This window comes from Ambystoma mexicanum, chromosome 6q (assembly GCF_040938575.1).
Source record: "Ambystoma mexicanum isolate Mex_15411 chromosome 6q, UKY_AmexF1_1, whole genome shotgun sequence".
NCBI lineage: Eukaryota > Metazoa > Chordata > Amphibia > Caudata > Ambystomatidae > Ambystoma > Ambystoma mexicanum.
Genome location: NC_090937.1, coordinates 299,737,978 through 299,762,879, shown reverse-complemented (window position 1 = coordinate 299,762,879; position 24,902 = coordinate 299,737,978). Strand labels below are relative to the sequence as shown.

Genomic DNA, 24,902 nt, shown 5'->3' with positions numbered 1-24,902 from the left:
CAGAAAAAAACACAAATTCTCATGAAAACATAGATACAGCAAAAAATTGGTAGAGGAGCGGAAGAGATTTAGGTTACACATGAGAGCACTAAATAGTGCCCCTGGGACCATGCGAACCTTGTACAAGAAGTAACGAAGGCAGCAATATAAAAACTGGCTTTTGTCATTCAAAGTCAAAAGATCCCAGCAAGAGGCAGAGAAAATGCTAGAGGTTCAATGCAAGAAAAATTCCCGCCTAACATGAGAATTGATAAACAAGGTGGCCACTCCCCAGGAAGCACTGCAAGTGTCAGCAGTCTCTTAAGAACAGTGGGTCGAACACTTTGGATCCCTCTTTGCCCCTCTATCGGCCATATGGGAGAAACCAGAAGTGCCTCACCCAACACTGTGGTCTTGGCAGATGGACAAAAATGATATCTTGAAATTAAGCACTAAAAGAGCTCCCGGCCCTGATGGCCTTATAAACAATAACTTAAAACAGACCACTGTTCTTTGGGCAGAGTTTACGTTCCTATTATTCTTTCAAATAATGAAAGAGAAAAGAGTTCCCTTGTCATGCAAAAAGGCCCTCATAATACCTATTTTAAAGATGGGTGACAGAACAAACCCAAGAAATATTGACCAATCGCTGATGACGGACTATAGTGGAGAATGTAGAGCATTATAAACATTGCCTAAATAGCTGGTGAAGTTCCCCAGTCCTGCATACAGAGAACAATTCATGAGAGTCTGATTAAATCTGTATCTAAAGAGATTCTGGGCGCTCACAAACAAACTGTAAAAGATGCCCTAACCTGTAGATTCTGTGAAAAACAGGGTGTGGTAGAAACGTTGAAACACTTAATAGTATCATGTGTGGGACAACTGCCCTAAGAACCTATCACTTGGGATCCTTTATTGACAAATTAAATACATGATCACCAGATGAATGGTGGAGGATGCTCCTATAAGTTGAAAATCCATCTGTGATTATTTCAGTGGTGACATTTTTAAATGAACTTTTTAAGTAAGAGAGTGTTTGATATAGTATGGGAAAGCAGTGAATCGGAAGGTGTAGACTTGGGCCTTTTGGGGAATGTCTGTTTTCTCCTGAATGTTTTACTTGGCTTGCTCGTTCTCTTGATTTTTGTACCGGTGACTTGGCCTCCATATGGATTGTTTTTTTTAGGATGCTTTTAGGATGAAATTATGTGTAATGATTTGGAAATTGTAAAGGTTTGAAATAAACCGATAAAACATTTTAAGAAAAGAAATATAAGAACAAAAATGTTTTGAGTGCTTTTTGTAAATGAAAATGATCAGAAATCTCTCATAGATGACTGGGGAGAGAGTTCCACAATACCGGGGCCGTGACTGAAAAAGATCATCCTCCAGCCCCTGCTTTACAGAATCTTGGAACTCTCAAAAGATTTTGAGAAGCAGATCACAAAATGTGCAGAGGAGCATAGCGAATGAATTTAGATAGAAAAAGGAAAGAACAGATAAATGAATAGCCCGTCTACAATACAAAGGTCCTTAAATTGAATACAGCTTCTCACAGGGAGCCAATGAAGATCCGTCAACAATGCAGATGCGTGAGAAAACATAAGCACATTAAGAGCCAAACATGCTCAGAAGAATTTTGAAGAATCGGAAGCCGTTGGACTAAGAAATCTGGTTTCCAAAATAAATGCCATTGCAACAGTCTAAAGAGCCCATGATAGAGGCAGTAACTACTGTGGAATAAAAGGGAGAATCTTTCTTAAAGGTTTGAGTTTAAGGAAGCAAGCGTTGCAAACTGATGCAATCTGTGCTTCTCTCGATCCAGAAGGTACAAAGCTTAATCCATAGACTTTTGGCATGCATTGGCAGCCCGGCAGTCTGAGTGCCAAGAAGAGTGAGAATTTGAGGAACCAACCACCAACATCTCTGTTTTCTCCCCGTTCAATCTCAACTAGTTCTTAGATATCCATCCACCAATTGTCTGACACTCTTTTAGTTTAGTCGGAGGATCAGAGATCAGAGAATCAAGCCAAAAAGAAAGTTGAGTATCATCCGCATAAGTGTAAATGTGTATCAAATGAGAAGAAATGATGTCCGCCAAAGGACATAAATAGCGATTAAAAAGGAGGGGGGATATAGAAGATCCCTGTGGGACACCGCAGGCGATTAGAGACGGCACTGAACGAAATGGAAATAATAAAACAATCTGTTTGCAATCTGGCAAAAAAGAAGAAATCCAAGCCAGTGCCAGGTCCGACATACCAGATTATTCCAGACATCGAAGAAGAATCCTGTGATCAATGGTGTCAAAGGCTACGGAGAGATCAAGGAGGATCAAAACTCTGACCTCACTGTAGCACCAAATCATCAAGGATGGATATCATTAAGGACGCTGTACCCATCAAAGGCCTAAACCCTGCCTAATGAGGATGCAGAAGCCCATTTTCTTCAAGAAACCTTGGGCTTTGAGGGGTTACAATAACTTCCATACGCTTCGTGAGTACAGGGAGAAAAGATATGGGATGGTAACTGGCAGGCGATGCTGCACTCAGCTGTGTTTTTTTCAGAAGTGGAGAAACCAAAGTGTGATTCAAAGGGGCACGAATAACTCCATTTGAAAAGGAATAATGAAGAGCAGCCGTAAATAATGCAATAGTATCCATAGGTGTCAGATGGAGATGCCAATTTAAGTTTGCAAATGGCTGAGTAAACAATCTCATCTGTAACAGGCTCAAAATTAAAAGAGGGAGAGGAACCACTAGTAGTATATTCTTCAAAAGAAGAAATTGAATCAGATGTGCTCAACCCAGTTGATTCGATCAAACTCCTGACCTTAATCTGATTGTAAGGTTGCCTCTTGGGCAATGACAGCTAACATTCTGAAACCTCAGCAAACCAGGTTTAGCAAGGGCTGCAGCATGATATTTAACATATGGATTCTGCAATATCTAATCGCAACTACCTAACGTAATCCTGATAGTCTTTTGTATTTCTGCTACATTGATTATTCTGAAGTATTTCATTGGGTCTCTCGTAGCTTACTTTGAGAGAAACTTAATTTTTGGGTCATTGATCTAGCCTTATTACATTTTTGTTAATTGATGCACACTGACCCCATGGTCACAATTAGTTTAGAGCAGGATGATCTCCTCACTAAACCATTCAACACCAACAGTGGATTAAAGCAGGGGTGCCTTTTAGCACCACTGATGTATAACCTTTATGTTGCTGATATGGATACGGCCCTTGCGTCTTGTAGATATTTTCCCCCCAAAGTTGGGAAGGACTCCTGTTGTCAGGATCTCCTTTGTAGACGTCAGAGTCTTGCTTGACCATACTCCTCTGGGTCTACAACGTTCTCTGAAGGCAATACATATATATTCCACTAAGAATAATTTGAAAATTAATCTGAAGAAGACCAAGATAATGGGGAAAATGTGCACCAAGTCTAAGTTTGTATGGAAGTTGAATGGTGTAGCTTTGGAAGTTGTGGATACCTATTTATGTCTGGGTCTTCCTATGACATGTTTCCCAGCTATATCTTCCTATGGTTATGTTATTCACAGGAAAGTCATCAGTAAATGGCATCTGATTAAACATTTTATGGCCAGAAAAGGGGGAAACTCTATTGAGGGTCTTTTTGAAACCTATAAACGATGTCTATCGAGGCATATTATATGACCTTGAAACCCTCCCTGAGGGAAAGCTGCTGCAATCCTTAGTACGTGTACCACGTGGTGTCCCAGTTGAGGCATTAAGACTTGAACTTGGTCTGACCTCGCTTCACTTGCTTTGCGACTGGATACATGTAAGCTATACGCTAAGATTTACTGTGCCAAAGGTAAATCTGACTTGCTTTCTGGGCCTTATGACCGATATATTTTTACAGACTCAAGTTCATCATGCGTTATGTGAACTGGAGTCTATGGTTAAGGAAAATTTTAAAACTGTTGATGTAGTTCTATTAGGTGAGAATCAAAGTTATGAATCCTATTGTAAATTAAAATCGAATTCTATTGTCAGGGATCGGCACAGAACATAGATAAACTTTTTTTTAAAACGAGATATGTAAAATATACTATTTTGGGACAAAGGCGCTACATATTATATCTTCGCCTAAATATTCTCCCAGCATTCAAATGTACAGGTGCATGAGGAATATTCCCAGAGTTGCCCGGCTGTGTCGACTTTGTGTGGCCGAATTGGAAACGGCTCACCATATTTTTACTGTTTGCCCTAAGTTAATGGTGTGGTATTGGAAAGGTTATGGACATTTGGTGTCCCCTCAACAATTCATAGTTACTGACCGGTTTTGGGCCAACATGTATTTGGCAAATTCTATTGTCATTACAGCCAACTATTATTAAATATGGAATACAGCTCTGAGTCTCCTGAATGCTCTCTAAGGTGTTTTTGGACAGATTTTAAATTCAATGCGTTCAATTTTGATAGAAGTTTTAATGATATAATGATCCTATTTTATAAATTATTTTACTGCGCATGTAACAAACGAAATATATTTGAGTGACCTTCGTCAAATTGCTTGTGATTTTAGAATTACATTTTGTCTATTTTCATATTGTATTTAAAGGGATTGTGCAAAAGGTTATTGTTAACCAGATGCACAATTAAAAAAAGAAATGGGTGTCTCCTTGGCATCTCTTTCCTGCTCCACTTAGGCCAAGCGGCAGTGCTGAAATTGTGCCAGGTTTCCCAAGAATCATAAATCAATCCATCTAAAAAAATTGTATCTAATGCATTTTTCATTTATTTTTTTTTTTTTTTGGAGGGGTGTCCCCTAACCCCTGTTTTTTACCCTTTATGATGCATCTAAACAAAAATTAACCCTTTACCCCCCAAAAATATGCATTAGATGGACATTTTTTTAGATGGAAAAATTCCGATGGAATGGCATTAGATGCAATGGCATTAGATGAAAAGACCAGATACCGTGACTGACAAAGAATCCTTACTACAGAGGAGCCGTTGTTGAAATCTACTCACCCATCAGCTGTTCACACTGATAAGAAAGGTATAAAAAGCCATTCAATGATATCCATTGCCCACTGAAGCCATGCAGGCCCTGGACTTACTCCCACCCCTGTGACCATGGGTACCAGATAGTCTAAGATCAAACCTGAAGTCTGTGTTTACGCCTGACAGTCGACAAGGACTTAACACATGCATATGCATTTCACCTGTAGCCAGGAGTCCCTAAGCAACACCTTTGCTAGACATTTATCAACAAAGCAGAATGAGAAGAATAAATAATAATTAAATACATGACAATGGATGTGATAAATTGGCCACTCCTGGACGACAAACAAGTTTTCTGTATAATTAGTGTTAGAAGCCATTTAGCATAAGAAGAGAGAAATTTCACAATGGTTGACAGGAAGAAGTTGACCTGTTGCAGGTATTAAAATGTACATGGATGTAGCTAATCCAGCTGGCTCTAAAAATAGTTTAGGATTTTCATGGATGGAATGTTCTTCAACCCATTCTGAGTTGTGGTACTCTTTTCAAGTTGACCTCAAAGAGAGAAGCAAAACACTGCAAGGTGACACAGTGGCACTTGCTGATCCATGCTTAGCATTTTAGGGCTAAATAACAAAATACCTCAAACTTCATGCATCCAACTTCTCGTGTGTTACTGGAAATCAATGGCACCACCATGCAGCCACACTGATCCACACCCGTAGCATCCCAATTGGCATCAGATGTAACAGAACTTCATGCTTATAACCTGTAGTGTATATTACTGGGAATCAAGGGTCGCAGTCATCTTAGCAACGGGTCCCATAGAATGGGATCACTTTTCAGAAAACTCTCTATGGACAATGGTTTGGTGCTCCAGTCGACCAGGGTGGTGAATCGGTGCAGCACCAAGACACACCAGAACAACACAACATATGAGTTTATTTCTCATTCAGTATCGCCTGGGGGGTGGGAAGAGCCCCTCTCCTTCCCAACATTCCCCCTTTCGTTAATCCCAAATTAATGAACTCCCTGCAGTGTCATACGCCCCTAAGTTCCAATATACATTCTCTTCCCCCCTCTCCAACCTTTCAGCTTCCAGATATGGTGGTGACCCATCCTTTGGAACCCATGCTTTGCAAACATTCCGTAAACTAGCTCCAGACCGGTCATACCCCTCAGGGGTACATGCCATTTAAATGCATCCTCTGTCCCCAGCTAAATCAACCCAGTGCTCAGTATAATTTTTGGGGTCTGGTGGCGGTGTGGTAATTGTACCAAGGATATGTAAGCAGTGTTCAATCTGTACCTTGCAGGGCTTGTTTGGGTCATCTGTCTGGGTACCGCTCTCTGTGGTACCGCAAGGTGCTTTGGATGTTACCCCAATTGAAACCATCATCATGGCGCTATTGGGCAGTGCTTTGGCATAGCATCAGAGACCCATTTGATGGGTGCAGAAGATGACAACACGATAATGGGCACCAGCATCTTCACTATTGCCTCCAGTCAGGATGGTGCCCAGGAAAAAACGGTGTTGAACCAGTCTTCACTTTGTATTCCAGCTTCCTTCTTCATGCGCCCTCCGCGTCATTTGCCAGCTGTATGAGCTTCCAGCGTACAATCTGCAACCATTTGGCGTTGGCTGCTGCTTGCAGGTGAAGAAAAAAGAAAAAAGACTTTTGTCTGTATTCGTCAGGTATTTCATTGAGCAGGTCTGATGAGTCTTTGGACAGATAGTTAGCTTTTTTCTTCCTCCGTAGGGTTTCACTTTTCTCTTTTCCATGGAGGATGCAGAACTCTCGTGCTGGCAACGGGTTTCTTGTTTGTTCTTCAGAAGTTGAAGGTGGTTGGGGCAAAAGTGTCTGTTGGTTCCCCTTGCAAATGCTCTTCTGGGTTTTACAAGTAGTGCAGCATTGCTAGCGAACAATAGCCCCACCATGATGGCGGGAGGTGCTATTGTTGGCCGCACATCCAATAGTTATCCATCACTGCTTTTGTGCCTTTCTTAATATCAGGAATGAGCAAAGTCGTGTTGCAATGTTTGATGGCCCCCACACATATAGTTCTAGCACTATAAAAGTTCATATGTTTCTTCTCTGTGCACATCCAGTTTCATTTAAGTGTGCATTTGACCTATTATATACAGTGAAATTGTGATATCCTTCCTCACCTCCCCCCCTTTTATATGTCCCCTAAAAAAAGAGGCTCTTGAATAAATCCCTAAAATAAACATTGAAATAGCAAAAATGGCCACAATAAAATGCATTGCAGACATGTATAAATACGAGAATCTACACATAACACTACAATTAAAATCCTTTCTAACATATTATGGGTGGTTTGAAAGCACTGGTTCCATTCTCTTCACTATCTGAAAGGCAAACACTGATGCACACAAAAGAGAGAGAGAGAGAGAAAGAAAGAAAAGGGAAAGAGAGAGAGAGAGAGAGAGAGAGAAATAGAGAAAGAGAGAGAGAGAAAGAGAGAGAGAGAGAGAGGGAGGGAGAGAGTATGGGAGGGTGCAAGAATGTGCCACCTGTGCAAATGTAATGTCTTTAGCAGTGGTGCGTGTGCATGGGTTGGGACCAATCGAGATAAGTATGCTGGTAGTACAAAGGCAGATGTGGTAGGTGTACAGTGCCAGTCTATTAGGGTGGTTGGGCAATGGCCGGGGGTGCTCTCTGAATGTCAGATTGGTGGATCCAGTGGCCAAAGTCCTTCACCTTAACCGCAAGAGGATTAGAGAATACTACTTCAAACGGGCCATTGAACATGGGGCTGTTCCACCTGCAGACAAAGGACTGCATGTAGATAAGTTCTCCTGGCAGCAGCGGTTGAGTGGGTGGGGATTCAGCTGTGGCGCCTGGCACTTCCTCTGATTGTGGTGGTGCAATCTGTCGGGAAACATATTTGATTGCCCGTGTTAGGGTGGTTAAATAATCTTTAAATTCGTCTTCTAGAACAGCTGCTGCTATATGGTGCCTGATGCCCTTCCAACTGGTGACAGAGGTGTATGCATATGATGACCAGTCACCACATCATCAGGTGACAAGTGGTGGTCCTTGCTGGGCTGTGTGCGCAAACTAAACAGTGCCAAGGGTAAGCAGTGCACCTAGTTCTTCGTTGTGGTGCAGAGCTTAGATAATTTACTTTTGAGGAATTTGTTGATCCTCTCCACAACTCTGTGGGTGGTATATCGTACACATCCAGTGTTTAATGCCAAGTAATGCAGCAATCTCTTTAAACAACTCATTGAAAAAGTGTGTGCTATTATATGATCTTAACACATCACACACGCCCCATCGGGGTAAAACATCGCAGACCAGAAACTTTGCTGTGCATTTGGCATCCGGATGTGCCCAAGGACCCACCTCCACCCATCGTGAGAAGGGGCAGATGACAATGATCAAGTATCGGACCCATTGCATCTCTCACCCATGTCTGCGTAGCCGATATGCAACTTGCGGAACGCCTACTAGGGCGAGGCAGAGTGCCTCTCATGTGTTTGTAATGTCATGCATGGACTGAAACTTTGACACGTGGAGCATCTAATAACTATACTGGCCAAATGTTCCTTGAGGTTTGGAATAAACCAATCCTCCTGTATGTCAGCAGTAATGTGCTGTTTGGAGCTGGGGGGAGTGGTAATGGAGCTGATCAAACGCTACTACCAGTAGTTTTGGGGGCATTACTGCTTTCCCCGTAAATTTCTGTCTTCATAATGAATCAGTAGGAGACTGTTTGCAGCATCTTTTGACCCAGAACTTATTCTCTTACTCCGAGGCCCTTCCATGTAATTCAATACTCTAGGCTGTGGGCAGGGAATTGTATGAGACAGGTGGCTGTTCATTGGTAGGTGCTATGACAACATATTCAGCTACAGTGGGAACTGTGAGATATCTGTGAGCGTTTCTGACTAGCACCTCATCGTTCTTGTCAGTGTGGGCGGCGCATTTGATGACCACCACTACAGAAGGTTGTGATAGTGCAAAAATGAGTCTAACCAATAACGCGGCATGCTGTACTGGGGGACCCGTCCGCCCTCCTAAAGTCCCTCCTCTTCCATCGTGAGAGACTGGCATGCACTGTTGGAGAATAAATGGTCACTTGACATCCCTGCTATGCTTGCAGTGCTTCACTAAGTGCTATGAGCTGTGCTGCTTGGGCTGACTAATGCATTGGTAGTCTTTTTTGGATCAATGTCTCATATTCACTGTCTACTAGATGCACGACCGCTGCACCAGTATGTCTGAGGCCTGTGTCCTGGTCAATTGTCGCTGACCCGTCAATGAAGAGGACCTACCGCCCCTCGAGTGGACTATCTTTTGCCTTGGGGATGTTATCCTCCTCCCCCTCGTACAACACACAGTCGTGTCTGGCCTGATCCTTATCAGTGCACATTTATGTTATAAACATGGAAGGATTTACTCTTTTGCATCATACAATATGAATGTTTGGGCTGGAAAAAATACCCTCATATGCAGATGCCCCCTTGGTGGTTAAAGTAGATTTTGAACTTTCCAAAATCGTAAAAACAGCATGTTCCACGCAGAGTGTAATGGAGCAACCCATCACAATGGTGGAACTTTTCTCAATTGCAAACACTGCCGCCGCAAGTGCCTGTTCACAAGCAGACTGCCCCTGCATCACTGAGTCTAGTATGCTGCTGCAATAGGCCAATGCCATGCAATTCTGTAGGTTTGCTAAGCAAATGGGCACTTGTGTAGCAAAGTTACCTATTTAAGTTGCCCTCTTCAATTAAAGCATGGCTCGCCCAGCATTCCTCTCTTGCCCTCGGTGCTCTCTTCACCCTCTTTTCTCTGTTCACTCCAATTGCTAATTGAGAGAAAGTGCATCCGTAATCATCCCCTCCACTCTCAAGTGCCAAAGGCAGGTGTGGGAGTGGTAGGCAAGAATGTATTTTATTTTTAAATAATTGCAAACCAGAAGTAATCAAGATGATACTTTTATTAAGCTTTCTATATCTTGTCTGGCAAAGACTCAAAGACTATATGTGTCAACTTTATATTTTTTGAAAAGACAGTAATGCAATTCCATTCGTAAAATGTAAGTTGTTACATAAAGCATATTTACAGTATTTATACTGTAAAACACTGCACCATCCCCATGCTTTACAGTAAAGTTTAGGTCTGTGCATCTAAATTTCATAGTGTCAACTATATTTCATTTTGTTGAGGAAGATGCATCATATTGACGAGTGAACTCTTTTGAAAATGAACATGACCACATTCCTTTGATGTCAAACCCAGTTCTGTAACCTGCAGGTTGCATACATCTTGCAACTGGTGCTCAACCCATGAACAAACTCATAGTCATTGACATTCTATATTATCACCCTGTTGCTTTATACCAGTACCCTGAAAGTGAGATGGACACCAACAACAATATTCCACCTAGTTTGCCCAGTTCTCTGCCTGCTACGCAATCTACTCTGCTTAGTCTTTCCTCTTACATAATCGATACACAAAGCAAACTATATAGATGCTTACCCAAAGTAGTGATCAGTAGCTCCATCCAGTCTGTACATCTACAGATCTACAATACCAAACACTGTAGTTAGCCTTCAGAGCTCGCTTTACTTTGTGATTATGATTCTATTATATATTACAATGTGCATGAGACAGGTGGCAAAACTGTTTTCAGAGCCTTTTTATCATATCTATTTATTTGTGTCCATTCATGCAGCTAACTTTTAAATTTTACAGACACTCATCTGTGGCTTGCAAAGTCTTTTCGCCCACTTGCATAGTCAAGTGGATTTTATGAAGGGCGAGTAGCATTTACAAGAGATGTTTGAAACTTTTATTTAACATTTACTTCGCAGCGCAGTAAATGTCAAGTAAAAGTTTCATTCTGCAAGGCTGTCCTCTGGGTGGCAGCAGTGTGCAAAACGTAAAGTGGGTATGTAGTGACATGCACCATTTTATAATAACCTCATTTTGCATTTTTCCTCCGTTGCTATGCATCGAGTTCATTTCTCTTAGGTTGAATAGGTAAACTAAGTTACCCAACCTGCATGTTTAGCTGAAGTTTAAAGAATTTGCAAGGCCTAAAACCTCTCAATAATGTCTTATTTCAGTGGTACGCAAAACTGCTGCATTGTTGCTCATTTCATGTCTTGGGTACAAATAACTTCTGGTGACATTAATATTATTAGTACAAAATTGCTAATCAAATGGGTCTGTTTGCTAATCAAAAAACATTTAATTAGCAAACTCTGCTAATCAATTTTTGAAATCTAATGTATGCCTTGCCTAGATATAACACCTCTTGTAGACAGTACTGCAGTTTTGCTTTGTCAGCTTTGTATCTTTGCGAGCTAGAAGCTATAGAAATGTAATGGAGTCTTGCCTGAAGTGCTGCTCAGTGTCGCTGCACACCAGCACGTCATCCACATACTGGTTGATTGTGCTGGACACTTGGATATTGCCTAAATCTGTGTGGAGTATTCTCTTGAAAATGCTGGGGCTCTCGCAGTACCCCTGAGGTAATCTTGTGTGCTCAAACCTCCTCCCAAATGTGTAAAAGCAGTGAGATACTGCGAGTCTGGGTGTAATGGTATTGAGAAGAATACATTTTTTAGGTCCACTACTGTGAAATGGTTTGCCTTTTTGGGGATGCTACACACAATTGTGGCAGAGTTAGGAACCACAGGAAAGTCTTGCTGTACCACATCATTGTCTGTACCCCATTGCCTTTTTTGCAGGGTAATGTGTTGCATGAGGAGGTAGAAGGTACTATTATCCCTTGGTTGAGTAGAGCATTGTTTCTGTCTCTAATTCACTCTTCTGTCTCTCTGGACTGGGCATATTGCTTCACTGGGGCAGCACTGCTCCTGGTTTCAGTGTTATGTGTACTGGAGTCACTCCCTTGAGGTGCCCTATTTCATGGGGGTAAGTGGTCCAAAGTCTTTCACCACTTGTTCCAAATCTGCCTCAATGAACTGGGGCAGGGCTGCAAGGGCCATCAGGGGACATTGGACCTTTCCGGTACTGCACCATAGTTTCACTGGGGATACAGATCGCCAGCACTATTTCTCTGGAATCTGACTTGTCATCGAACAACTCTGCATCAGTCACCTCCTTCAGAGGCTCTGTGGTGTCAATGCAAAGCACTGTGCGCCACTCGCACCCGTCCTGGTCAGTTCCTATCAAAACAATGCTTTTCGTAGGATCCATCAAAGCTTGCATTTCTAGAGACAGTATCGTACCTGCCGCCAACTCGGGTGACACCATAGGATAAAAGATGAAATCTGTCGGCACTCGCCAGCACCATTTACCAATCTGAGTCACCGCCTCCACAAGCACAGTTATTCCGTACATGAACATGTCTGGATCTATGGGAATCCCACGAACCACCACTTCTCCTCCCAATGCATGAATTATCACCATTGCCCTTATGAGGCACATTCCTGGTGTGGTACAAACTATGCCACTCTCTGTGAACGAGATGGCCATGTTAAGCTTGCTGGGCAGGTCTCTGCCCAGAAAGTTACTGGACAGCTTTCAGAGTATAATAGGGGTGCCTGCACCACCTTCCTTGCTATTTTAATGTCAACCTCCTCAGTGTATAGAACCATGAAGACAGCCCAAGGGAAGCCATGTGTGTCAAGAGTTTTGCCCAAGAGTGGCAAATCTCCCGCATTGATGCATGATTTGGTTGCACCAGGTGCAACCATGAAAGTTAACTTTTTATTTCCTATCCCTTCGCCCACCAAGGGTTCCTCATTTGGGCGGACAGTCATCGATAGTACAGGGCACGCAAGAGCTCTCTGTGGGCTGTTCTAATCAGGGAATTTTTTTGTCCCTGCGAACGAAAAGGGGTTACCCCCCACTACACTGCCCCCCCATAAATGTGTAATGCTGCCATTGGGCATAGTGCCGTTTGTGGGCAGGTGTCGTCTGTGTTGAGCATTGGGCGGGGGCTTGCAACGTTGCACTGCTTGCCGTGTTTGGGATTGGTGCATGTTGGGGCTGTTGCAGCATCCATAGAAAACTGAGAAAAACAGTGTCTGTTGACAGTGCATTGCATGCACTGCAGAATATCCTTACCATCACTACTGGAATAACCTTTTACCTGTATGTGACCTGCTGACCTGGTCCACAAGATAAGTCTGTTTGTAAAGTCTGCTCACTGTTCTTGTACTGCAGCTAGAACCTACGGCATATTTTTGAGATAATGTAATCGATAAACAAATAGATGGCCAGGATCCACAAGTGTGTAACCCTTAAGCACTGTTTTTTATTGCTGTTGCTGGATTGCCTTGGTTGAAGGTTACCACCAGAAATCAAATGATTTAAAACCAGATGTCCAACCACCCAGGATCAGCATAGATTGTGTGGTGTGCAACAGCTCAACTCAGAGGGACAAAAATGCTCTTAATGTCAGCCATTATGTGACCTCACATAATGTGAACTTTATTATTTTCCCTTTGTATGGCTCGCACCAGCACAGTATATATAGAGATTAGGGGATAGGAAAGACCCACAAGCAGCAACTCAATAGGTAACAGGAAAGTGGAGAAGAGGTGGGAAGTGTGGGGTTTGAAGTTTGCAAAGAGCACAAGCTCCTCTGAACGCGTTCTTACCTTTGTTAACCATGCAGCTGGAACTGGCAACAGCCTGGTCCCAGACTCTTCATTGGTCTCGGCATGGAGAAAGAAAAATGCAGGCAGAGGATAAGGACAGGCAGGGCTTTATACTGCCCTTAGGGAGTAGGGCTTACATTCTGAAAATGTTTTTAACTGTGTTGGTTTCTGTCTGGGAAGGCAGGGAGCCATCATCTAAAGGCAGCGACAAGGTAAGGGTGGACGTAAAGGTAAATCCTGCTCCAGTTGTTACAATCCTTCACAAAATGGGTGTTATGTAAAGCTTCATTGTATCTATTCTCTGCCACTCCTGCTCTCTCCTTCTTGCCCTCTCACTTTCTTCTTTTCACTCACACTTTACTTTCTCTCTATCTCTCTTGCCACTCTCCCATACATTTTTGATTTCAAGCTTTCTTATAGAACTGTTTATACTGAAATAGTGCTCATATCTACTCGAAAACAATTGTGTATAGGCACTTTATAAATACCCAATAAATAAATCTACTGTATTTTTCAGAGATTCAAATGGCGCCCAGTTCCATCTGTCTCCTGTGCCATTTCGTCTTCCTTATTTCTGTTCTCTCCTCAGGTTCCTTGTCCGTTTGGTAAAACAGAAGCTTGACATCGAAGATGATGAGTTGAAGCCCATATTTGTGGCCTTCCTGTCCATGATGGATCAGTGCTGCAAAGCAGAGAACCAAGAGGATTGCTTCACTGTGGAGGTAGAGCTCATCCACCTGACCACCAGAGTGCACACAGGTGTAGGCCCGCTTTCCAGTCTAGTCACTCTCTTCCGGGTTCATTGGCCATCTGCACAGTGGAAGCACCAGTACCAAATCTGCACTCTCACCATCCACCACTAGGAGGAGCCCGGGGTTTAGGATCTTGCTTTACAAGCGCATGGTCAGAAGAGACCTTTAGAGGAGGGAGAGAGAGAGATAATTGAAACCTGTCTGCAAATATTCATGGGTAGGATGCTAGGGTTACAGGTTATTTTGTCTTGTAAGGCCTACTCCCGCCTTTCCCTGACTAACTGACTCCCCTCTAAGATCTCCTATCAACTTACACTACACACACACAAACCCCCGTAGAAGGCCATCACAGGCCTAGCTATTAGCACATCAACACTAACCAAGCCACGACTAAGCTATCCTCTTTAGCCCTGTTGCACTCTCCCACATCAGCAGCTAGCCAGGCCCAAAACTCTGTAGTGTATTAGATCAGTGACTCTTCCCTTTGGATAACAAACTCCCAAGTCTCTTCCGCCAAACCCATAGGAAGCAGATTTACACCTAGGAACTGGGTACTTCCAACCTGCACCCATCAACACCACAGCATTCGCATCTACCTGTCCCACTAAAGAATCCCACCCTCCTTTTCTCTTTTACAACCAAGCGCAGCAAGGCCACCCGTAGTGGCAGACAGGCGCTATACAAGACCACTTACATCTCATTCCATACTACATTGTACTAAGAGGGAAAAGAAAGGCCAAGTGTGTTCTCAATTCCAGCAGCGAGCTTGTTCCCTTTTCTATCTTAGCCCTATATATGCCACGTGATGACTATTTATTTATCTTTTAAAAAAAATATGGCATACGTAGCTTCAGGTAACATACCAATTCATAAAACGTAGCAGTAAAGAATGCGACTGGTAAAGTATCGCCGGAAAGCTGGGTCTGCAACTCCTAGCTCACAAGTTCCCTGATTCCCACAGGGTGGTTGAGTGCAGGATGATGGAATCACTGCTGGTTGCTACGAACCCACAGCAAGTTGTTAAGTGCATGAGACCCCTAGACAGGCATGGCAGCCAGTTGCACCCACGTAGGTGGAAGGATGACCCCAAATCATGTGGGCGGAAGGGAGTGCATTTGCAATGACGAGCCTTGAAGGAACCATCACTGCAAATGGATTGTATTCCCTCCCATCTATAAGGAATGGCAAAGTGGACAAAGCTAGTGGTGCTCATGCTCTACATGAGGTTCTTTTTCAGGGACTTAGAAATGTTGTCAGGGGTCTTTGTTTTTCCCTAAACATGCCCTGCATAACGGGAGACCATGCACATGTGCAGGGGTGTTGGTAGGCTGGAAAAGCTGAGGGGCTAAGCTAATGCCGGGACTGGCGGGATTCAGGGCCAGCTATAGCCTTTTGGTTGTTGTCCCTGAGCTTCTATCCGGGGCTACAACCAAAAGACCCAGGGCTATAGCCCCCTCAGCCCCTCGCCTCCTTAGCAACGCCTCTGTACATGTGTAACTGCCACAGCGACTGCAGCATCCCTTTGTGAATGAGAAGAGCGCTCAGGGGTCGGATTCGGCATCTCCTCTCCCATTATGACCAGGGCCACATATTGTGCAGGTGATATGTGCAAATGCAGCTGGGCAGGCAGGTTCTCCTATGAAAATCATGCCACCCTGCAATGAATGTGTTTTCCTGAACTGCAAAATCAACTGGCACTCGCAAGTCAGTGGCATTTCTTTGTAAATACGACCCTTGCTTACACTTTTACTGATATGTAATTCATTACGTAGAGGTTTAAACATTGTCATGCAAATATCTCTGCGCATAGTACAAATAAACTACTTATGACTTCTCATGCTAAGTGAGACCTTATACTTCAGGGATAGCTGCCCGCCTCCCCCGGCAAGAAAAACTCTAATATTGAGGGGTTTAAAATGGTGGTATTCAGGTTGTGTTTCTTGTTCCCAGATCAGTTTTTAGCACGCGTTAAAACGTGGGTGTTAGGCAGAATTATATGCCGTACCCTTTGGGAACACTACACACAATTAAGACTACAGGTGTAAGCACAATTTTACCTTTGGTATAAGTCTGTACTACACAGTTTTGTGGTAGCAGGGCTGAGCAACCACGCTTATCTCAAGAGGGATGTGAGCAGTGCAAGGTGTTACACAAAGGACTTGCAATCACAGTGGTTCAAACAAACACTTACTCAATGTTTCTTGGTAAAACAATATTAATTTATTTACACAAGTCATTTAGAAAAAATCCCAATAGCAATAAGCAGCTGAATATCACACTATAATACACTCCAGTACCAAACCAATAAGTTTCTGAACAAGTTAGGCTCCCCTGAAGTGGGAGCAAAACGGCACTTCAGTAACTTTAAAAAGAGGTAAAAAGACACAGGTTATAAGAATTAAACCCATATACTTTCTCAGGCAGGGCAAATAGTTTCAGTTCACTACAAGAATCAATTCAATTCAATAGGCCTGGGCCAAAGTCAATGGGTCAGTGTTTTGGATAGGATAGAACAGTTCTGGTAGTAAACGGTTAAGTCTTTGCCAATGTTCTTAGAAGTAGTTTACATGAAAAAGAGTTGTATGTCGGATTAGGAGCGAACAAGACTCCTAAGAGGGGAAAGTTTCACAAACTTTCACCGCGGCAGAGAGGATTTCTCAACCACGTTTGCACAGTACCTTTGTAATGAAGAAAATCTGTAACTGAGGCAATTGTTCCTGGCAGTTCCTGCAGATCTCGCTGTTCCTGGGCCTCAGTCATGGGGACAAGAGGGAGGACGTCGGGAGGTTCCTGCACTGCACAGGAAAGTATCCACAAGCTTGGCAAAACGTCAGTTTAAGGTGTGAGTGCCTTAAAGTTCACAAACTGGTATCCTTCTCACTGGCTATCCGGTTTTGAACAGCACTCTGAAGAAAATTTGACCAGTATGGAGATGGTTTCCAGGTGGCTTGAGAGTTGGTTGTTCTCACCAGCTCAAGGGAAGAAGTCGTCCTTGAAGGGGATCTGCAGCAGGGCTTCACCAGGCAAACCAACAGTCCAGGAGTTGCAGCAGTCATCTTCCTTCAACTTTTTAGGGCTACATGAGTTTTCTAGGCATAGAGAATACTAGGTATTCCCTCCAGCACTCTGCTGTAAGACAGTGGGTGCTGGGTCTAGCAATTTAAAAATACTAGCAAAGTCAATTTAACTTTACATTCACTGGGAGACAGTAGTCAGTCCCATATAATTTATTTAAACCTTGGGAAGTCTGAAAGACATCCCTGTGCCACTGCACTGAGGGTGCTGTGTTACACACAAGAAAAAGATGCCGCCCATGGAGTTGTCTAAAACTCCATATCCAAAGAAACAAACACAGAAAACACATTAAAAATGAAAAGTTCAAAGTCCCAAAATATAGCAAAAGAGCTGGAGGGCTCTAAGGTAGATGGAATTAGCACTTTGGTGAGAATTCTCCCTAACAGTCGGCTTGACTTCAGGATTCTACAAAGCCTTATCACATCATTTCTTTTTCAAACTTAAAAACATTACGACCCAGGCTGTAAGTTACCGCCTGGGTCGTACCCTTACCACCATGGTGTAAACTACGTTTACACCATGGTGGATGGCGGATTTACCGCCCCATTCCAAGGTGAGTGGGGCGGTAAATCCCCATTTCCCATTTTACCCTTCCCCATTCCCATTTTTGCCCCATAGGGCATAATCGGAGTGGGGAAGGCGCTAATTACGCCACCGTAAATTACGGTGGCGTAATTAGCACCATGGTCCCTTAGCGCCATGGATTTCAACGCATACAAAAAGCAGGCGTTAATATCACCATGGCGCTAAGGGACCTTGTAATCAGGCGTTAAGGGTCGGCGCCGTTTACGGCGCCGTTAACCCCTTAACGCCTGATTCGTAATGAGGCCCTGTGCTTTTATATCAATCTCAAGTGCTTGTTCCACAAAGTCACAAGCACATTTGACCGAACTGTTTTTTCGTGCAAAGACTCCCAAAAGAAGAGCAAGAACAACTAAGAAACATTGTTTAAGAACATCATGGGTGTGACACCTTGGGAGTAAGGAACTTCAAGATGGCTGTTTGTAATTGGGCCCAGGTTCGTAATGACTGCAACCCCACGAAATGTTCTACCATTCTGTGTGGACTTCAGACGCCTTAAGGCATCATTACAACAGAAGCTCCTTATTCTGCCGGGATCACCCAATTACTGCGCAGCTGAAAATACAGCAGACGAAAATGTTGAATGTTTTACTGTGCATTTCAATGCAATTATATGTTGGGGCGGTGGGTTAGAGTAATAAATAATGTGAGGGGAGTGTGGGGGGCTGCAGGGTGTCTCCCTCGCATGTAATTGCATTGAAATGTCAGAGAAGAACAAAGAATGGGCTATTTCATCTTCAGTGTTTTATTTTCGCAGTAATCACATAGATCCATTCAGCCTACCACATGCCCCGTGGCTTAACTCCAGATTGGCGGCCCTAGGTCAATATCTGTCCACAAAGGCCCCTTTGAGAGGTTCCACCATCTCCCCCATATGTTTGGTAGCATTCACTTTGTTAGTGCTGAAACCACATATTGTGGCTTCTCCTCGAAACCATGCGGAATGTCTCTAAAATAGCCTATGAGCAAATGCAATACCTAGGTGTGAATAGTCATTTACCCTGGCCAAGCTGAACCCATTTGCCTGCCCCCTTCTCTGGATCCCTGAAATATAACGGGGCTCCCCAACATGAATTCAAAATTCCTCAAAACAAATGTTCTCCTTGAACGACCTGAATAACGAAATGAAAACTAACCCTCAAAGTTCCAAACAAAAGAAGTGTTTCTCTTTCCAGAGAAAACGTACAGTCCCTGCTCAAAGATCCATCTACTCCTAGGGCTTGCTTGTCTTTCATTGACAGTGGGATATAAACACACCCATGTTCTCTGTGTAACTCCTATAAGCTTTTGGGCATCTCTTCCATGGGGTGTAGGTAAAACTCTACCTCTCGGTCAACTCTAAGGTGGAGCCAACTGGTCTTGCCTTCCCTAGACCCTACAGGCAATGTCAAGAGGGCCTTATTTATCATTTCCTTTTCCCATGGTCCTGACTTCTCCCCATTTGACACACCTTCTGGTCCTGGTCCTTTTTCCTGCTCCTTCTCTACTCCGCACCAACTGTTTGTTCCTCCTCTCTCTGTGGGTTCCACCCATCTTCATTGGGAATTCACCCCTACCTCTTGCCTTGGCCTATAAGTGCCCCTCTCAAACATTCTGAGCTTCCCAGCATCCTGTACTTTCTCTTTATGTCTCACTCTTACCTCCTCCTAATCATTGCTTTCAAACCCCTCCTTAGGTTCTCAGGTCGCCTGCCTACATCCACTCCCCAGCTCTGCTCACCACGTCTCCTCCTAAGGTGCTTGCCCTCCACCCCTACTCCTCAGCTCTGCTCAGCATGTTCTCGTCCTTATCTCTGATCACCACTTCCTCCTCTGCTCTACACACCCTCTCCTCCGCCAGATGTTCCTTTTCCACCTCTTGCCTTCAGCCTCCTCTTCTCCATGCTCCCCTTGAAATCTCCTCAGCATATTCCAAACTCCTGCCACCGCTTCGGACTCCAAAAACCCACACTGCCACTTTTCTGAGTGGACCTTCTATTTTCCAGTGGCACATCCCGTTGGGCTGGGCTTGGATTAAGGACTTGCAACTTTAAGGACCCATTAGTGGTGGTTGGGGATTGGCTGTGTGTATTTGGTCTATCTGATTCAGGTGGTTTTACGAGTCTGTGAGGCTCACACCATAGTGCGGACAGTTTCCCCAAAAGCCCTGTCCGCCATCTTTGAAGGGAACAACAAACCCAGTTGAGCATGTGCATGAGCAATGTGTGCCAGTAGAAGAGTTACTTTACACCTTGCACCACTGGTGCCCACAGTAAATACTCAAATCCGATTGCAATCTGCACAGTTCTCTTAAGTGTCTTGAAAATAATTAGTAACTCACTGCATCCTGGTTGCAGGGTCCATAGTAGGCATACAAGTATTGGCACACTTCCCTATGAAATCAATCACTCTCTTTAAAGAGTCTGTAACAGATCTATTTAAGGCTTCAGGATTGTTTATGGGCTCCATGTCACTCTCCATCACACCATTGAGTTTACTCTTGTTAGATATTATTGGTGAATTGGAAAAAAGTGGGTTCGAAAAATGTGAAGCAATGTGGTGCATTTTAGATTGGATTATAAAAAATACATCAACGCTTTGCTTTTGTCCTATTAATGCCATGCTTTCATCTGAATAATAGCAACCTAGATGTACGTGCCCTTAACCTAATATGTCCATTGTGAACGTTTAATTACCCACCTAACATCCTTTTTTGCAGTTTAGAAAGATGACAGGTAGATAACTTTGTGAAATACTAAAAAAGGATTCTGTTAAACTCACAAGCTCCATGGAAACCTGAGTTAGCTTGTGACTCCAGCATTCAAGAACATCCATCATTGACAGACATTTCCTATGCCCCCCTAAATAAAGACCCTTGCTCATCCCCATACCTCATCTTCCCAGAGGCAGCAACAAATTCCGCTAATTATTCAACTTGCTCCCCTCATCTCCCTTGCGTTATTTTCAGAACCATCATGGCTATTGTTTCCTGATTGACGTTGAGTTCCTTTTCATCTCTTTAATTACAGCCATGCTGGTACACAAGAGTTGTCTACACAAAATTCCTCCAAAGCCCGACCACTGCACCATTCCTTCCCAGAAACCCAGCCACAACTGCTGAGCAAATGCCCTTCTTACCGAATACTTATCTACAGATTGTCCACAGATCCACACTTCCCATACCTGCGTATTCTTGCACTCAAAGACATAAGCAGAAAAAATTGGGATGGGGATCAAACTTGACAGAGGGACACGTTAACTGAAATACTACCTCCCAACATCCAGGTGTACATAGATTGTATAACTCCTTGATGTCCACCGCCCCATCTTCTTGAACTCCCCACCTCCAAAATGAGCCCTGTTTTGGCATCTCTAAATGAACCCATGTCAATTTCCCTTCTTGATCTGTCTTTCCTTGTCGCAGGTACATTCCAACTATCCCCTCACCTATCCTCACCTCCTCCTGTGTAAATCAACCCCTTCCTTCACACACATTACCTTAGATACCCAGAATGCCTCAACAAATATCCACAAAAACATAGCTTAAAACACTTTACTTAGCCAGGGGACATTATAGATCCATTTTAATTCTGCCAACAAATCCTAAGACTCTCCCCTGTGATAGCTGACCTGCTCACCTTTCTCAGGTCACCACAAAGGAGTCCTTCTTTTTGTTTGCATTGCTTAGGGGTGTTTATTTAGGTGCAGTGCATTTCCCAAGTTATCATGGTGGGTGCTCTGCTTAAGAAGCCTGCAAAGAAAATGGAAAGTAATATCAACCAGAAAGCAAAAGAGCACTCATTTGGGAGTGTTTACTTTTTCCATCAGAGGGTTCCCTCAGATCTCCGCAATGAGCACTCAACTCAATGAACTATTCTACTATTATAGCTAATCAAAAATATGCATCTTAGGTTGGAGCCATTCCCTCTGACAATGCCTCTTCATGGGCATCTGGTATGTCCTCCCCTTTCCAGTGGGCCCATCTCTAATGGTATGGGTGTCATAAGTGCAAGGGTTCCCCATTGTTTTCCAATGTTAGCGTTAAGAACAGGTAGGGCCTATAAAACAGGTGCACATGTTGGAGTTTTCTTCCAGTAGGAGCTGTGACTTTTAGATCCCCTTTCCCCACCCTTTGGTGCCAAATGGGCCAGATGTGCTATGTGTATGTTACTGTGGGACAAGGTTGGCACCCCACCCAACTGGTAGAGGTGCTCTAAGCACTGAAAGACAAAATAGCCACATCCAGTTGATTTGCCCTACAACAGCGGCCTGCAACCTTTGCCTATCCAGATGGTTTGGATTAAAACTCACATCATCACTACTAGCCTACAAAGTCAATAGTGAGGAATCCTAGGCGTCTTAGTCCAAAACATCTGTGGTGCTGCTGGTTGCAAACCCCTAGAACAGGGGTCTCCAACCTTCTGCTCTCCAGATGTTTTGGACTTCAATTCCCTGGATCCCTTGCCATTGACTATGATGGCTATGGATGATGGAAGTTGCAGTTCAAAACATCTGGAGAGCCAGTGGTTGCAGACCCCTGACCTAGAAACAAACATGCCTAAAGCAACCCACCCAATGATGAATGAGCATATTCTAAATTGGTCACTTAGTATGCGGAGCAGTATTTTTATCTGAGAGAAAGCAGGACGCCTTTGAATGGATGTATGAGATGTTCTACCGTATGAACCTAGCTATGTAGAAAGAGTGTGCTGTAAAATGAAGAGGGTAAGGGTGCCATAATGCAGATGGCAGAGCAAGAGAAGGTCAATCCAACAAAATAGAGAAAATGAGGGTAGGTTTCATACAGGTAAATGATCAAAAAGTCTCATTTAATAATTCCATATCGCCTCAAATCGCTGGCTTTAACACAGGAGACAGTGGCACAGCAGCTGATTTGTGAATTTCACATCTCTTCCCTATTTGAAGAACATGTGTAAATGGAGATGCTATCCACCTGTCTAAAGGCTAGGGTGGTTCTTTGGATGGCAGGGTTGCAGGGGCTTCCAAGCAGGTGTGCCATAAACTAGAAGCAATTTTGCATTTTTTGGCACTAGGAATAGTTTGGGAACACACCAGTGCTCCCGCTCTCTTATAACAAATATGTGCTTAGGGTGAAGGGCCAGAAAACTGTTTCTCATGTCACTATAACTGATCAATGTTCTTAGAAATTTTGCTGGAGAATGCATCACCTGAAAACTATGTCTGTATAATTTGCAGGGACCTAAATTGATAGAGACGTGTCAACGTACTTTTGAAAGTAAAGCTTCAGACAAGGTTGCAGTACTGTCAATATGAGGTAATTATACCTGATTTATTTTAAGAACCTGCATGATTTTATGTCTGTATGTACAGCTTTCTTTTGGGCTCATTTAGAGTGGGGCCCAGTTTTCCGCCGGCAGAATGAAGTCATGAAAGCTTTTTAAAAATAGCACTCCAACGGCTTTACTCTGATTTTCAGCCGGTGGAATGCTGGCAAAAAAATAGTGTGAAGCTGATGGTCTGCTATCTTTAAATATATCACAGGAAGAACACTAGTCCAGACCCAATAGCACTCCATCAACAGTCCTTGAACACAATATTTTAGAATGAAGATATCCACACAAAATAATGTTGATAATATTCTTCTATCCTTATTTAATTATATAAAACATACATTCTGCAACACAGACATCACTTGTTTCGACCATACAAGGCCCTCCTCAGGGCAAAAAGAAATCAAATATAACTCCAATCTGAAAGGGATTCCAGTTTTCAAAAAGTATCCCTGGAAAACCTCTCTATTACCACTTGGGTTTGCACTCAGGGAAAATGACATCAAGGCTCAGGTAATTTTTTAGGTACGGGACAGATCAGTCATGAATATTCTCCAGGTTCAATCCCTCTATTTTGCCTCTCCTTGGTTATAGGACCATCCTCTGCCCCCTCTCCTAGTTTCAACCAGCAATCTAATATTGATTGGACAACTATTTTCCATCCCCTTATTCAACGGCTAGCCCCTTTCCTTTGATTGGGCCCTTCAGTTTACCAATGCAAAGTTTGGAAGGGGCAAGTCCGCCCACTTGAAATAAACATTTCTACACATTTCAATTCTGCACTTAAAACATTCTAACATGGCAAATATTTTAAATTTACAGTTAAGCATAACAATATATATTCCTGAAACAGTCTTCTCATGGCGGGTCTATTGAAATGAGTCCCATCTCGCCACAATGTTGCCAGTTTTTTGTGAATTACTCAAAAATGATAAAAGTCAATTTCACAAAATGTGACACACAATTTGTTACTTCCATAAACTACTATATTCGAAAATTCTGCTTTTTGACATTTTCTGAGAGGCTACCGTCACATTTCAGATTTTAACGTTAATTCTCAATGTCTAATTTTTATGAGAGTTAAATCAAAAGATAGGCCTCTTCATCAGCTTGTTAATGTCACTTTAATCATTACTCTGCGACCTATGGTTCCTGAGAAAATGAGCAAAAGATGATCCATCTAAACTAATGGCAATCCCTAAACATATATGCATATTTTTACTTCAATTGCACATTTAGTTTCGTTTCCCCACTCATCATGAGATCTGCTGTCTTTGTTGGTTTTGCCTTCAATAAAGTCCATTAGCGTTCTTGCAGTGTCAAAGGCCGGCCATGGGTCTGCTTATCTTGAAAAGCAGAGCAGATTGCCCCACCTCCGTGCTCATGGGAAATCCCTCAGGGACAGGCATGGGATCAGTATCTCCAAGCTGAGACCACAATTTGAATAGTCTTTTCAAAGAATTGTTCAGAGCTCAACCAACCAAGGTTTGGCTCTCTGTTGACTCAGCTGATTTACTCCACCGTAATAACTCCTCTGTCATGCATGAATACAGCCTCCTCTATCGCCATGAAAATTCAAGGAGATTGACTTTTAGATAGAGAGCAGAGCAGGGACCTGGCATCCATTAGGGGAAGG

The 24,902-nt window shown here is 43.2% G+C and overlaps 1 protein-coding gene across 1 annotated transcript in view; it reads left to right on the top strand.

Moving 5' to 3' along the window:
- The window catches only part of LOC138515210 (serum albumin-like), a 946,494-nt gene that overhangs the window by 691,432 nt on the left and 230,160 nt on the right, over positions 1-24,902 (top strand). Inside the window, exons 12-13 of the mRNA XM_069630169.1 lie at positions 14,157-14,289; positions 23,172-23,250. Coding sequence (XP_069486270.1) covers positions 14,157-14,289; positions 23,172-23,249 — 211 coding nt within the window. The 3' untranslated portion in view covers position 23,250. The remainder of the gene's footprint in view (positions 1-14,156; positions 14,290-23,171; positions 23,251-24,902) is intronic.